Below are 14,193 nucleotides of genomic sequence, written 5' to 3'. Positions count from 1 at the left end.
GCCTTGATTTGTATCGATCCACACTTCCATCTGCAATGCGTTTGATCTTGTAAACCCACTTGACACCAATAGTCTTCTGATTTGGTGGGAGCTTTGTTAACTCCCAAGTGTCATTCTTCTCGATGGCATGGATCTCTTCTTTCATGGCTTTCTTCCAACGATCTTCTTCCACAGCTTCATTGAATGAGAGAGGCTCGTGGTCTGCATACAAGCAGAAAAAGTTGGTTTCTTCTTCTTCTTCTTGTCCATATATCTCGGTGAGACTTCTTAGCCTTACTAGAGTTGAGGAGCTGCTTTCTTCACTAGATGTCGGACCACTCCTTGCAGTTCTGTGCAATAGAGTTGTTGTGGTTGTTTGAGCAGGTTGTTGCTCAACAGATGGTACAACTTCTGGTTCTTCAAAATCAGTGGAAACGATCTTCTCCTTACTGACTTCTTTGTTGTTCCACTTCCATGCCTCTTCCTCACTGAAGATGACATCTCTACTAACCACTAATTTGCCAGTTAGTGGGTTGTAGAGCTTGTATGCCTTGGACTCTTCACTATAGCCCACAAACACACACTTCTCACCTCTATCATCAAGTTTCCTCCTCTTGGCTTCTGGAACTTGAGCATATGCAACACACCCAAAAATTCTTAGGTGTGTAACATTCGGCTTGTATCCACTCCAAGCCTCTTGTGGTGTCATCCTCTTGACACTTTTTGTTGGACATCGATTCAACAAATAAATCGAACAAGCTACAGCTTCTGCCCATAACTCTTTTGGCAAATTCTTCTCCTTAAGCATGGACCTTGTCATGTCAAGGATGGTTCGATTCTTTCTTTCGGCTATCCCATTTTGCTGTGGGGTATAGGCAGCAGTAAGTTGATGCCTAATTCCTTGCTCCTTGCAGTATGCTTGGAAAGCATTGGAGGTGTACTCTCCACCTCTATCTGATCTCACAGCCACAAGCTTGTGGTTGCTTTCAGCCTCTGTGAGTGCCTTGAACTCCTTGAAGATTTTTAGGGCAGCCGACTTCTCCTTGAGAAAATAAACCCAAGTCTTCCTACTAAAATCATCAATGAAAGTAATAAAATACCTATTACCTCCATAAGACATGGGATCCAATGGACCACATATATCTGTGTGCACCAACTGCAGTGGTGCCTTTGCTCTCCATGTATCACCAACAGGGAACGATAGTCGTGCTTGCTTGCCAAGCACACAACCTTCACATACTTGGCGTGTGGCTTCAATCTGGGGTAAACAACGAACCATTCCTCCACTTGACAACAACTTTAGGCCATTGAAATGAAGATGGCCAAATTGAAGATGCCATTTCCATGACTCATCTTCCATCACACCGATGTTGCAACTCCCAATCTTTGTGTTCAACTTCAACGGGAACATTCGGTTCTTTGACATTTGAACACGTGCAATAAGTCTTCTCCTTGCATTCCTGAGAGTGAGAAACATATTCTCCATATGTATAATGTACCCTTTCTGGAGCAGTTGACCAATGCTTAGAATGTTGCTCTTCATACCTGGTATGTAGTAGGTATCGGAGATGTATTCTTCTTTACCATCATTCTGGATGATCTTGATCTTCCCTTTGCCTTCAACCGGCAACTTTGAGGAGTCACCAAGACTTACAGATCCATAGGCCCCATCTTTTAGTTCGGCAAAAAACTCCTTCTTTCCACACATGTGATTGCTTGCACCAGAGTCCAAATACCAAACATCTTGTTGGCTACTGGAATCATGGTGTGCTAGTAAGACTGTAAGTTCTTCACCAGCATTTCCACTTGATTCTGCCATGTTGACATGCTCACCATTTTTATATGAACATTCATTTGCATAATGTCCATACTGCTTGCAACTGTGACACTGGATATGCGCCTTTCCTCGAGTAGATCTCCACTCTTGAGACTGACCTCGATTTTGTGCATAGCCTCGACCTCTTCCTCGAGCTCGTCCTCGGCTACGGTTAGATGAACTCCCACGACGTGAGTTCCACTGCCCACGACCTCCATTTGGTTTGTCAATATTCAACTTTGACTCCAAAGTTTGCTCTAGCGTTGTGGGGTTTGCATTCTTCTGAATGCGTTGCTCGTGAACTAGGAGGGATCCTAGTAGCTCCTCTGCGCTCATCACCTCCAAATCCTTGGATTCCTCAATGGCAGTCACCACATGCTCAAACTTAGATGTGAGTGATCGGAGTATCTTCTCCACAACTCGTACTTCATCGAGTCTCTCGCCATTTCTCCTCATCTGATTTACTATCACAATGAGCCTTGAGTGATAGTTGGAGATGCTCTTTCCTTCATTCATGTGAGCAGTTTCAAAATCTGCTCGAAGTGACTGTAATCTCACTTTCTTGACCCGATCTACTCCTTTGTAGATTGTACTGAGTGTGTCCCATACTTGCTTGCTCGTTGTTGCTTCTGCAACCTTTTCGAACGTTGAATCTTCTAATCCTTGATATAGAAGATACAACGCCTTTTGGTCCTTCTTTCGTAAGTCCCTGAGAGTGCTACTTTGTTCTGCAGTATATGCAGCTTCTTGCGCGGCAGTGGGTACAACATACCCACCACTGACAACTTCCCACAACTCTTGTGATCCAAACAAAGCTTTGAATTGGATACACCATCTTTCATAATTTTCTTTCTTCAATACGGGAACTTGGAGTTGCACTAGATTTGACGCCATAGCCGCTGCACTTGCCAGAAAGGTATTCTGGCTCTGATACCAATTGTTGGTATTAAACTGTTTGCTAACTCAATACCAAAATATGTGGGTGATAAGTTTACAAACTCTATCACACCTCTCACTTTCACTCTCAATAAAATTGGACTAACAAATGGAGAAGGGATAGGAAATAACAAGCTTCCATGAAACACACTTTCTTGATATATGAAATAAAAGGCAGTTTACAAACTGATGAAAAAAAGACAGAAGCTTACAAGCTTATGAACCTGAGAGAATACAATCAGAAAATGGGATTCGGATCATTCCTAAAGCCTAGCAAGAAAGGCTTATTTATACAAAACAGAAATTAATAAACAATAAGACAACACATGCAATAAGAGATGGTGTTCCACCCGTTCAAACACATGCAGCAACTTTGGATAGTTGGCACACACATGCATTGCATCATTCCAGGTTGTAATCACAACCTTTCGGCTAGCACATGGAGGAAACTTTAGTCTTTAAAGTTGCAGCATGTGTGGATACAACCTGTAAAGAAACTAACAGCCATCAGCAACCTTTTACAGCCTGTTTTGAGTTGAATTTCCAACAAAAACATGGAAGGAAAAAAAAAAAAAAAAACAAGTGGGCTGATGATGACGACGAAGAATTAGATGGTCACCCAAATCCCGAACCAATCCTTTTCGGAATTTTGTCGGTTTAGTTTGGGATTTTCGGGAATATATTCCAGCCCTGTATTCAGCAAACCATATATAGAAACAGATACAAAACAAACAAATTTGTAATTTGATTTTTACCTATTCTAACGAGAAATAATAGAATTTCATAAAAACCGAAAAAGCAGATAGTCCAGTAAAAGTTGTATCAATGAAACGGGATTCAAAACAACAGCTCAAGGTCATGAAGAAAAAGGCCTGCATATGACTCTACGGATATGACGGAAACAACAACAACAATAAAAATACCGCATAACAAACAGAAAATTTAACCAAATCAATACTCTCAATAATAAAACATACCTCGATCCATAGATTCTAAACAAGATTTTGGAGAATATCAGAAAAAATTGAAGGCGGCTGCTGCTCCTGTGGTTATTTGACAGAAGATAGAAATAACTTTGATTTTCTTATATTATTCTCTCCAATACGGAGGCAATATATATATACATCACAACCTTGCGGTGCAAGGAATATTAAACAAAGAGTCTATCCTAAACTAGGAAGGAATCCCTTCAAACTAGGAAGGAATCCCATGACTTTCCATTAAATGTGCCAATCTTGCTCCGTACTACCACGGAGACATCCACACACTTCACAGACTTTTACAGCAGGACCCTTATATATATATAGGTACTACAAAGTGTTTCTGTAGGTACGTTCTTCACCATCCTCCCGACTGCCATGGATGTTCTTTCCTTCGCCTTACCTCCTCCCATAGCAATAAATTTAGCGGTAGTAATTTTAACCGCGCTTGTGATAAGATCCCGTGCTAGAAGGTTGGGTGCTGAGAAGAAATAGAGATACCAGCCTATAGTCTCAAATTTCTTAAACACCCTCATCAACTTCCCCAGGCTGCAGCATTACATGACCCGATGACCGAGTTTGCACACAAACACAAAACTTACAGGGCGTATGATGTGCTCATATATAATGTCGTCACCACGGATCCTGCAAATTTTGAATACATCCTCAAAACAGACTTTGCAAACTATGGCAAGGTATGCTGTCTGACTCGTTAAATGACAAATACATTATATTATTTTACCACATGTATATTTGAAGGGTGAACATCTTAATGATTTTATAAGGACAATATTTATGTTAAGTAATTACCCTAGTTTTCTAATTAATAACAGAAGTCCCGACTCCTGATCTGCTGCAGGGTTGGTACTACGGCGTTTTGTCAGATGTTTTAGGAGACGGGATCTTTGCTGTGGACGTAGAAAAATGGCTGCATCAAAAAAAGGTATCGATCAATGAATTAACAACCAAAATTGTGAAAGACTTCAGCAGTAGAGTCTTCAAAACCCATGCAGCAAAACTTGCCCATTAACTCTTTATATGAGGAGTTTCATAAGGAGATCCCACGGCACTGTAGCAAAAACAGGATAAACTACAAAGTGGTCTAGCTAGCATTATTCTAACGTAAAAACTACAAAAATTTACTTTCAACAGACCAGGGGCGAAGCTACAAGGGCGCAAAGAGGTGCAGTCGCACCTCACCTTGCCAGAAAAACATGCCTAGAAGCGATGGTCCACCCCTCTGATCCCCTTGGAAAACCTGCGAACTTTGTGAGGAGTTCTTGCTACTATGCGACATAGGTTGCGCGCGGGCTCACTTTTTTATTTTTTTATTTTTATTTTTTATCAAAATACCCAGGCCAAAGAAAGGAAGAATGGAGAGCTCTATTTTGCAGCTTCTAGAAATAGACTTTTGGTCAGGTTCTAACGAAGAAAAAGAGAGAGGAAGAAAAGACTCTCTCCCACTCCACCCCACGCACCCTTTCAAAATTCACCCAATTTGTTTTTTGTTTTTTTATTTTTTTTCCAATCAATTTGCGCCAATTAGCTTGCCAGTAACATGTGCTGATTTATATTGGAATATATATATTTTTTAATTATTGTCGAATTAATTGGCTTACTTTTTCAATGAATTTTAAGCTTCATGTTTGACACCGTTATTTTCTGAAAATTCATTATAAATTCATACAAACCTTAAAAAATATTCCATATAATACTAAGAACTCGTATTAATTTAGATTTTTATCTCTTACCATAAAATTCAACAAACTAATAAAAAAATTTATCAATATTTTTATATATTATGTGTTTTTATAATCAATATTTTTCATATTATATGCTATATACTAAATAGGTACTTATTTATAGGATATATAATAAACTTATTTAAATCCGTCTAGTCCAGCCTAAGACCATCTCCAATGGTTGGGCTACAAGTCAAATTTTTTAGCCCGAAAAATTTAGCTTTTAGCCCAAAAACAGTTTTTCTACTCCAACCATTCTACCCTAAAATTTTAGCCCGGAATTATTAAAGAATGAATTTAGGCTATTTTTTTTGTTAAATTAATTAATTTTTTTAAAAATAAATATGTAGACTATCGTAAATTAATTTTATGAACATTTTAATCTAAAAAAATTTAAATTCCGATAAATATTGGGTAGAGTCCATCCCGATTTTTGGGCTAAATTTCGGGGGGAATTTGGCATTGGTTTAGCATTTAGCATTTAGCTCAAAATTTCCCCTTGGGTTGGAGTGCGTTTGGGGGGACATTTTGGGGGGGTAATTTGGCTTTTAGCCCACCATTGGAGTTGGTCTAAGCGTTAAGTCATGTCCGTTGTTTGATTAGCAGTTAGCGTCTTTTAAAACTTTGCTCATTATACATTTATGTAATAGAGCGATATAACAAGAAACGATGCTTAAATCCTCATTCAAATAAGACTGTTTGTTCAAATCCTCCTTCAAATATTTTGGTTAGTCCAAATCCTCATTTGTACATTTCGGGTAGTTCACATAATCTTCTTGCAAACCTTGAACTTAGATCTTGAATGGATGTCTATATTTTTTCTTTGACTTTTTACCCTTTTAAATTCTATTCCTCCTCCCACCAACAAGGGACTAGCTATCCTCTAGTTTAAACTAGCAAAATGGACTGTTGCTTGTTAAATTTGAAGAAGTTGAGGTTCCACTATAAAACTAATTGGTAATATGGGGAGTATTTGTGGTTCCACTATAAAACCAATTGACAATATTAAGAGTAGCCCAACCTTTTATAAGCTCATGCAAGGTCCCTCCTCCCATCAATGTGAGACCCATTCTCAACACGCCCGCTAACGTGTGGCAAATTTTCAAGCCTCACATGTGGACAATAAAACGGGATGACGTGGACCGCATGTGGCCGTTTGGCTTCACACATGGGACAACCTGCTCTAATTCCATGAAGAAGTTGAGGTTCCACCATAAAACCAATTGGCAATATGAGAAGTAGCCCAACTTCTTATAAGCCCATGCAAGGTCCCTCCTCCTATCAATATGATACTCATTCTCAACAAAATCTAACACCAAATGGAGAGAGAATTTAACACAAGTTAAACTTACAATAATATTAAACCCTTCTCTATCCTTCCTCCATCGCTTCCCCCTCTCAGCTCTCTCTCTGAACTCGATTGACAAGCACTCTCCTCTATTCCGTTCGTATCGATTCCCACCTCAGCAAAATTAGAGTTGCGATGAAACAACTCGTTTAAGATAGGATGAAGAGAGAGATGGCTCTTCGATTTTTGCTTGATTTCAGGTGGGAGAAAGGAAAGGAAGAGAGAGACGGGATTTCTGGTGGTGGCAATTGGGAGTCCACGATTTTTGGATTGATTCCAACCCGGCGAAAGGAAAGGAGGAGAGGTGAGCGAGAAAGAGACCCAAAAATAGGTAAACGGAAAGAGTGTGAAAAGTCGAAATAATAAAATACTGTAGGGGATGGATAATTAATAAAAAAAAATAGCTAGCATTGTTGGAGATGCTCATGCTAAACGATAGAAAAGATGTGTTGCAAACAAAAACTCACCGGCCTTGCTTTCCACTAACTGCGCCAATCTTGTTCCGTACTACCGCTGAGGCATCCACACACTTCACAGGATTTTACAGCAGTACTCTTCTATATATTAATATAGGTACTACAAAGTGTTTCTGCAGGTACGTTCTTCACCATCCTCCCGACTGCCATGGATGTTCTTTCCTTTCCCTTACCTCCTCTCATAGCAATGAGTTTAGCGGTTGTAATTTTAACTGTGATTGTGATAAGATCCCGTGCTAGAAGGTTGGGTGCTGAGAAGAAAAAGAGATACCATCCTGTCGTCACAAATTTCTTAAACACCCTCGTCAACTTCCCTAGGCTGCACCATTACATGACCGAGTTTGAACACAAACACAAAACTTACAGGGCGTACAATGTGCTCATAGATTACGTTGTCACCACGGATCCTGCAAATGTTGAATACATCCTCAAAACAAACTTTGCAAACTACGGCAAGGTACATTTGAAGGGTGAACATCTTAATGATTCTATATATAAGGAAAATATTTATGTTAGTTAATTACCTTAGTTATCTAATAACAGAAGTCCCAATTCCTGACCTGCTGCAGGGTTGGTACCACTACGGCATTTTGTCAGATCTTTTAGGAGACGGGATCTTTGCTGTGGACGGAGAAAAATGGTTGCATCAAAAAAAGGTATCGAGCAATGAATTAACAACCAAAATTGTGAAAGACTTCAGCAGTACAGTCTTCAAAACCAATGCAATAAAACTTGCACGGATAATTTCTGAAGCTGCAACCTGCAACAAAGCAATGGAGATCCAAGTAAGTTTGCCATGTTTCAATAATAACATTTATAGCATGATTAGAATTAATTCCTTGTACATATGAGGAGTTTCATAAGGAGATCCCACGACACTGTAGCAAAACCTGGAGCACTCTGCAGTGAGGGTTAAATAACTGAAACCATTTAGTTTTTAGATCTCCATCCAAGAATCAACCTTGTAAAAAAAATTCATTAAAATCCAAAATCGTTTGACCATTTGATTATCATTATGAACATTCGTCTTTTAAAACCTTGTGTACGTCTATTTATTGACTAAATGATTTTGAGATTCGGTTAATTTTCGTAAAAATGATCCTTGAATAAGGTTCCTAATTCTTGTATATAAATACAACACATATATATAATTCTTGGCGTTTTCTTTTTGGGACGAAGGAATTGTTTATGAAAGCAACCTTAGACTCAATCGTCAAGATTCTGCTTGGAATTGAACTAGACACCATGGATGGAACAAATGAAGAAGGTACTCGGTTTGCCCATGCTTTTGATGTAGCAAACGAAATGACCATCTATCGTTATGTTGATTTCTCGTGGAAGATCAAAAGGTTCTTAAACATTGGATCAGAAGCACTGCTAAGGAAGAATATCAAAGTGATAGATCAATTTGTTTATAACTTAATCAAAATAAAGATTGAAACAGATAATTCATCAGAAGATGAGCTACTGGCAGTGAGTAATTAACCTTCCACTCCATGATTTGTTATATTAATTCCAGAATGAGTAATTAATTTAGTATAAGTAGTATTATTGTAATTGAATAATAAAGTTAGTAGTGTGGATGATTGGCAATATTGACAGTTAAAGAAAGAAGACATCATTTCAAGGCTTTTGGAATCTCAAGAGACCGATCCAAAGTACTTGAGAGACTTGATCCTTTGTCTCATTTCTGCTGGAAGAGACACAACGGCTAGCACTCTTACGTGGTTTATTTATATGCTATGCAAGCATCCTCATATACAAGAAAAGGTTGCACAAGAAGTTAGAGAGGCAACAAGTCTGGAAGATAGTTCATGCATTGATGAGGTTGCTGCCAGCCTTACTGAAGAAGCTCTAGAAAAAATGCAGTATCTACATGCAGCTTTGTCTGAGACACTCAGGCTCTACCCTGCAGTTCCATTGGTAATTTAGTATTTATCATCTAAATTAAAATGCATGCACGAATACTTCAAATACTTCCTCACTTTTCTGTATTTGAATCGTTATGTGTTACTTTTTAACTATATAATAAGTTAATATACACAATGCGTGCTGTCATATGTAGAACGCAAAAGTTTGTTTAGCTGATGATACTTGGCCAGATGGATTTAGCGTCAAAAAAGGCAATTTTGTGGGATACCATGTTTACGGAATGGGCAGGATGAAATATCTGTGGGGTGATGATGCAAAAGAATTTCGGCCAGAGAGATGGCTCAACGAAAATGGTCTTTTCCAGCAAGAAAGCCCTTTCAAATTCACAGCCTTTAATGTACGTAAGAAACAAACATGTTGATATGATTTTGATCACCATTAGACATGTTACATTTTATTAAAACGCATGCACAAAGGATGATCTTATTTCTGAAGAATTTTGACATATATATATATTTACACTTGTCGTTATCGTACACAGGCGGGGCCAAGAATTTGTATAGGAAAGGACTTTGCCTATAGGCAGACAAAGCTCATCTGTGCCGTGCTTTTAGGGTGCTACAAATTCAAGCTGAGTGAAGAGAAGAAAGTGGCCCATTACTTGACCAAAATCAGCCTCCATATAGACGGGGGACTTTATGTGCATGCTTCTCCAAGACCTTAATTAGATGCCTTAAACATATTTTCCTTCCCCATGCAATTTGTCTTTTTAAAATTATTATTATTATTAGAATAGTTTATGAGGAGAGTAGTTTCGAATCAGAAACATACGAGTGAAAACTCAACAATCTATCAATTAGAATATTGAACCACATGCATCTGCCTAATATATGAGAGAATACTATTGTATTTGATAAATAAAAAAGAGTTATTACAATGAAGCCTTCTTTACGTATTTGACGATCACAATTGTAAGTCCTATGATTATATATACTCAATCGTTATATCACAACAAATAAAAAAAAAAAAAAACTACAGTGCTGGTTACATTCACAAAGTCATTTTGGTTATCAAAAATTAATTTTGCAATATATGATATTTTTGTTTTCATTTAAATTTTGAATTATTGGGTATTTGTAAACAAAAAGAAAAAAATAATGATCATCTGACTAGGAGAAAATTTCCTTCCTATTAGTTGTGGAGTGAGGAAATTTAATTTTGTCGTAGAATTGGATCTTGATTGGAGCCATCTTTAATATATCATTAACAGAGAATTAAGATGCCACAATAAATCTATAGATGTCAAACATCGGTAATATTTTGAAATACCCAATTAAAACTCCAACAGAATACATTTTGTCCTAGCTCATAACAGAAATTTAGTTTTTTTATTTTTTTATTTTCTTTTAAAATCATCAAGAATTTTAATTCTTACTATTCTTGTAAAATTAGTACTCAAAGTCATGATTATAAGAAACCAACTTTTTATTTTAGCTTTTATTTTTTAGTTATTTGAACCCATATAACATCTTTTTATACTCAACTTAAATTTTAAATGTGAATTGTCTTTCTTATCTATTGCATAATTACCATCAAATACACGGTAGGATTAACAATAAAACTAAAATTTATCAATAAACTCATACCCAATTGTTAAACCCTAGCTTCATGCAATGTTTGTCCTATGTTCATTCCAGCTAAAATCCTAAGAGCTCTTATAGAGAAAACATACTATTATTTTTAATTTTTTTTTATCGGTGGATGGTGATTTTGAAGTTTTAAATCCTCCAACTAATGTATGAATTGATTTGTGCAATTTTTTTTTCGGTTGATTTCAATTTTTTTTTAGAGTTGAGAAGATGGGTTTTTAAATTTCAATTTACAACCATCAACGCTGAAAGTTGAAAAGATGAGTTATTGTGTTTCATTGTGTAAATGGTGGCGAAGCCTCCCCTACCAATTTGGTTTCCTCGAATGCACTCCATCAACATGGTTGAAAATCTAGGGCTAACCTAAAGAAAAAAGGGTTTGCTACCACTTACGAAAGTAAATCAGCATGTGGTTTGCTATCACTTACCTTAGATCATGGAATAATTGAAAATTGGTTCATTAGGAGGCAGCAAGTAACACACAAACACCAAAGTACAAACAAATCAACAGCAGCAGACATTGGAGCCATAGTGATGTACGCAACTCTAGTAACGGGGCACATCATCTCAAGAAATTCTATTAATTCCTATATGTCATAGTATTGTACTACATCAACTACGACGTAATGTTGTATTACATTAATGAAAGCACGCCATACTGCTTTATGTTTATGCAATTTGGGATTTTATTCAATTTGGGATTAAAAAGATATCAGTTCTTTAATTAAAAATTATTTAATTGGAAATTTTATCTTTTAAATGGATGTAAAGATAAATTTACATGTTGAATTGAGTTTGTGAGGGTAAATTAGATAGTAAATTTGAATTTAGAGATATTATTTTTAATTAAAAATAATTTAAATATAAAAAAAAAAAATTATAAGAGTTCAAATAAAATTTTTCATATTTTTAGTAACCATGCCGATCGCTTCTCATTATTAATGTCCTAGTCTTTTGGACCACTTCTGAATTCCGATCCCCGTTCTCACTGCTATGTCACCAAACCACGTGCCTATGGCCATCCACCAAAACTAAAGGCCCCCAAAATCGTTTACCTTTTTTCATTTGTTTTTTATTTTATTTTATTTTATTTATTATTAATTTTTTTTTTTAACAAACGATATTATGTACACCATGGGATGAGAGAGTAAACTAGTAATAATATGGTTCAAATTCGTCTTTGGTGAGAATCGAACCACTAGACCATACTACTAAATGACAAATTTTTTCAACAAATTAATTCCAGATCAAATGATTAATTAATTAAGTAATGTGGATGATTGGCAATATTGGCAGTTAAGGAAAGGATACATCATTTCAAGGCTTTTGGAATCTCAAGAGACCGATCCGAAATACTTGAGCGACTTGATCCTTTGTCTCATTGCTGCCGGAAGAGACACAACGGCGAGCACTCTTATGTGGTTTATTTATAAGCTATGCAAGCATCCTCATATATAAACACATGATCATGTTTGTACGTCGTCATCAGAGCGTAAATTGTTTGAGTTAATAGTTCGATAGGGTTGTATCTTTTCCACTTCTCCTATTTTTCGGAACATAAAATTTGGTTTAAGTCACCAAATAATTTTATATTTTAACATAGGTAAGTAGTCATTTCATTTGCTAGCACGAGTCAATTGAATAAGTTCTTCCGTTCAACCAAGACAAAAAAATAATTTGCCTCGCCAACTAAGATCAATACTCCATCCCAATATTTCTCTTTATCGACATTTTCTTAAAACACAAAATATTGATTGCCTCAATTCTAATTTTGAATAATATATTTTGCGACCTAAAAACAAATTTACCCTTGTGGTCGATGGGCAGCTTTCAAAATCTATCAAATTTGGATAATAGATCTCCACATTTGGAAAAGTTGGTCAGCTTTTATGAGTTCTACCTTACATTGATTATTTGAGAGCTTGGTTGTTACCAGTCACGTTAGACTTGAATTATGGACACTAGCCAAAAAAAACACAATAACGCTTTCCATCTCCCATCTTGTGGCCCAGTGGTAAGGGTGCAAACTAGGGTTCCTCAATAAACAAAAAATATGGGAGGTCTCGAGTTCGATGCTCTGAGCTTGCGAGTTTGGTTGACTGTGATCACATGTAGGATGAAATTCCCCATATCCTCTTCAGGCCCGAAGAGGATGGATAATTGTAGCTTGCCATTAGTTGTCCCTCTCTTTGTAAATAAAAGAGAAAAAAAAAACACAATAACGCTCTCTCTCCCATCTCGTGGCCTAATCACTATATACAAAGATAATCATGTTTAAACCCTATGCTAAAAGAGTGGGAGAGAACAATAAGATACCATCCTTTGTGTCTCAAACATCTTTGGCATCCTAATCTAAATCTAAACTCCGTTGAAAAATACAGATGAAAACATATCTAGTATTTTTTATTTTTTAGAAAAGAAGTTGTCAGCCCAGGCCGGACTAGAATTATCTCCCCTTCTTTTTCCATCTCCTCTTCTCATATTCTCTATTTTGTCTTTCTCTTTCTATAAAAAATTAATATAAGATGTTGACGTGGCTTAACCGTGACCATTCATATAGTAGGGAAGGGAATGGGAGGGAAAAAAAAGAGAGGAGAGAATCCTACTTTGCCCAGGCCAGTCATATTTCCTTATAATTAATCAATTAAACCATGTTTTAATTGATAATTAATTACAGTTGGGTCCTTATTCGTGTTTCAGTTACTTTATCAGTTGGTTATGCCTGATGTTGTCCACACATTTGGGAAGGCCCTGCTCACTCAAGTCCAGCATTTGCGTTGATAATTACTCATCCAATGACTTGGAATATTTGAGTTTATTAAACGTTTTTACAATTGTTGAGTATGATCAGTGAGTTGATGAGTTTGATTCTTATAATATAGTTCATCACAAATTGTTAGAGAACAATTAAGAAATAAATAAAAATAATAGAAATAACAGAACTTGCAATTTTAATACTTTATTAACAAAAAAATACTTACTATACATAATGAAATACATAAATAAATACAAGAATTAAAATAGTACTAACTTGATTAACCACAGGTAGAGGCTAGCGCAAAAGTTATGTCATTTGAACAATATTTCCGTCCCACTCTTGTGTTTGTGGTTCTACAACGTCTGCTCGACCAGGATACAACTACCTAATTCTACAACCCGCACTGGATTATAGAATTCTAACGAATTGTTTTGTGTGTTTACTCTATGAAAATTTTGTGCGGAAGAGAATGAGGAAGAAAAGATGATTCTATTTGGAAACTAAGATTACAAATATATAGGTTGGTTTACACCCTTTCAAATACATGTTGAACGTATTTGAAAATACACAACTCTTTCTAAAAGTTGTGTCTCTTAATCAAAACGTTTTTTAATTAATATGTTTATTAAAAAACTTA

General features: G+C 36.4%; 1 protein-coding gene across 2 annotated transcripts; it reads left to right on the top strand.

Annotated features, from left to right (window-relative positions):
• Positions 1-7,219: 7,219 nt before the first annotated feature.
• LOC137719627 (cytochrome P450 704C1-like) lies at positions 7,220-10,090 on the top strand. 2 transcript variants are annotated; one of them, XM_088692601.1, is made up of 7 exons: positions 7,220-7,396; positions 7,506-7,734; positions 7,847-8,062; positions 8,457-8,750; positions 8,880-9,200; positions 9,343-9,546; positions 9,691-10,090. In XM_088692601.1, exons 1-7 carry the CDS (start codon positions 7,221-7,223, stop codon positions 9,871-9,873), a joined length of 1,623 nt encoding a protein of 540 aa, XP_088548727.1. In that variant the 5' UTR covers position 7,220; the 3' UTR covers positions 9,874-10,090. The 2 variants fall into 2 exon arrangements, with proteins under 2 accessions (XP_088548727.1, XP_068314769.2); XM_068458668.2 differs by lacking the exon at positions 7,220-7,396 and having other exon boundaries at positions 7,397-7,734.
• The last annotated feature ends 4,103 nt before the right edge of the window (positions 10,091-14,193 follow it).

The sequence above is a fragment of the Pyrus communis genome, chromosome 1 (genome assembly GCF_041283825.1).
Source record: "Pyrus communis isolate YQ-2024b chromosome 1, ASM4128382v1, whole genome shotgun sequence".
In the NCBI taxonomy this organism is placed as follows: domain Eukaryota; kingdom Viridiplantae; phylum Streptophyta; class Magnoliopsida; order Rosales; family Rosaceae; genus Pyrus; species Pyrus communis.
This window is presented reverse-complemented; position numbering and strand designations above follow the sequence as displayed.

Excerpts from the sequence above, each read along its gene's own strand:
- LOC137719627 (XM_088692601.1), top strand. The coding sequence starts at position 7,221 with ATGCTCATGCTAAACGATAGAAAAGATGTGTTGCAAACAAAAACTCAC. Across the intron at positions 8,063-8,456 it reads ACAAAGCAATGGAGATCCAA|GAATTGTTTATGAAAGCAAC; the intron begins GTAAGTTTGCCA and ends TTTGGGACGAAG. Across the intron at positions 9,547-9,690 it reads TCAAATTCACAGCCTTTAAT|GCGGGGCCAAGAATTTGTAT; the intron begins GTACGTAAGAAA and ends TATCGTACACAG.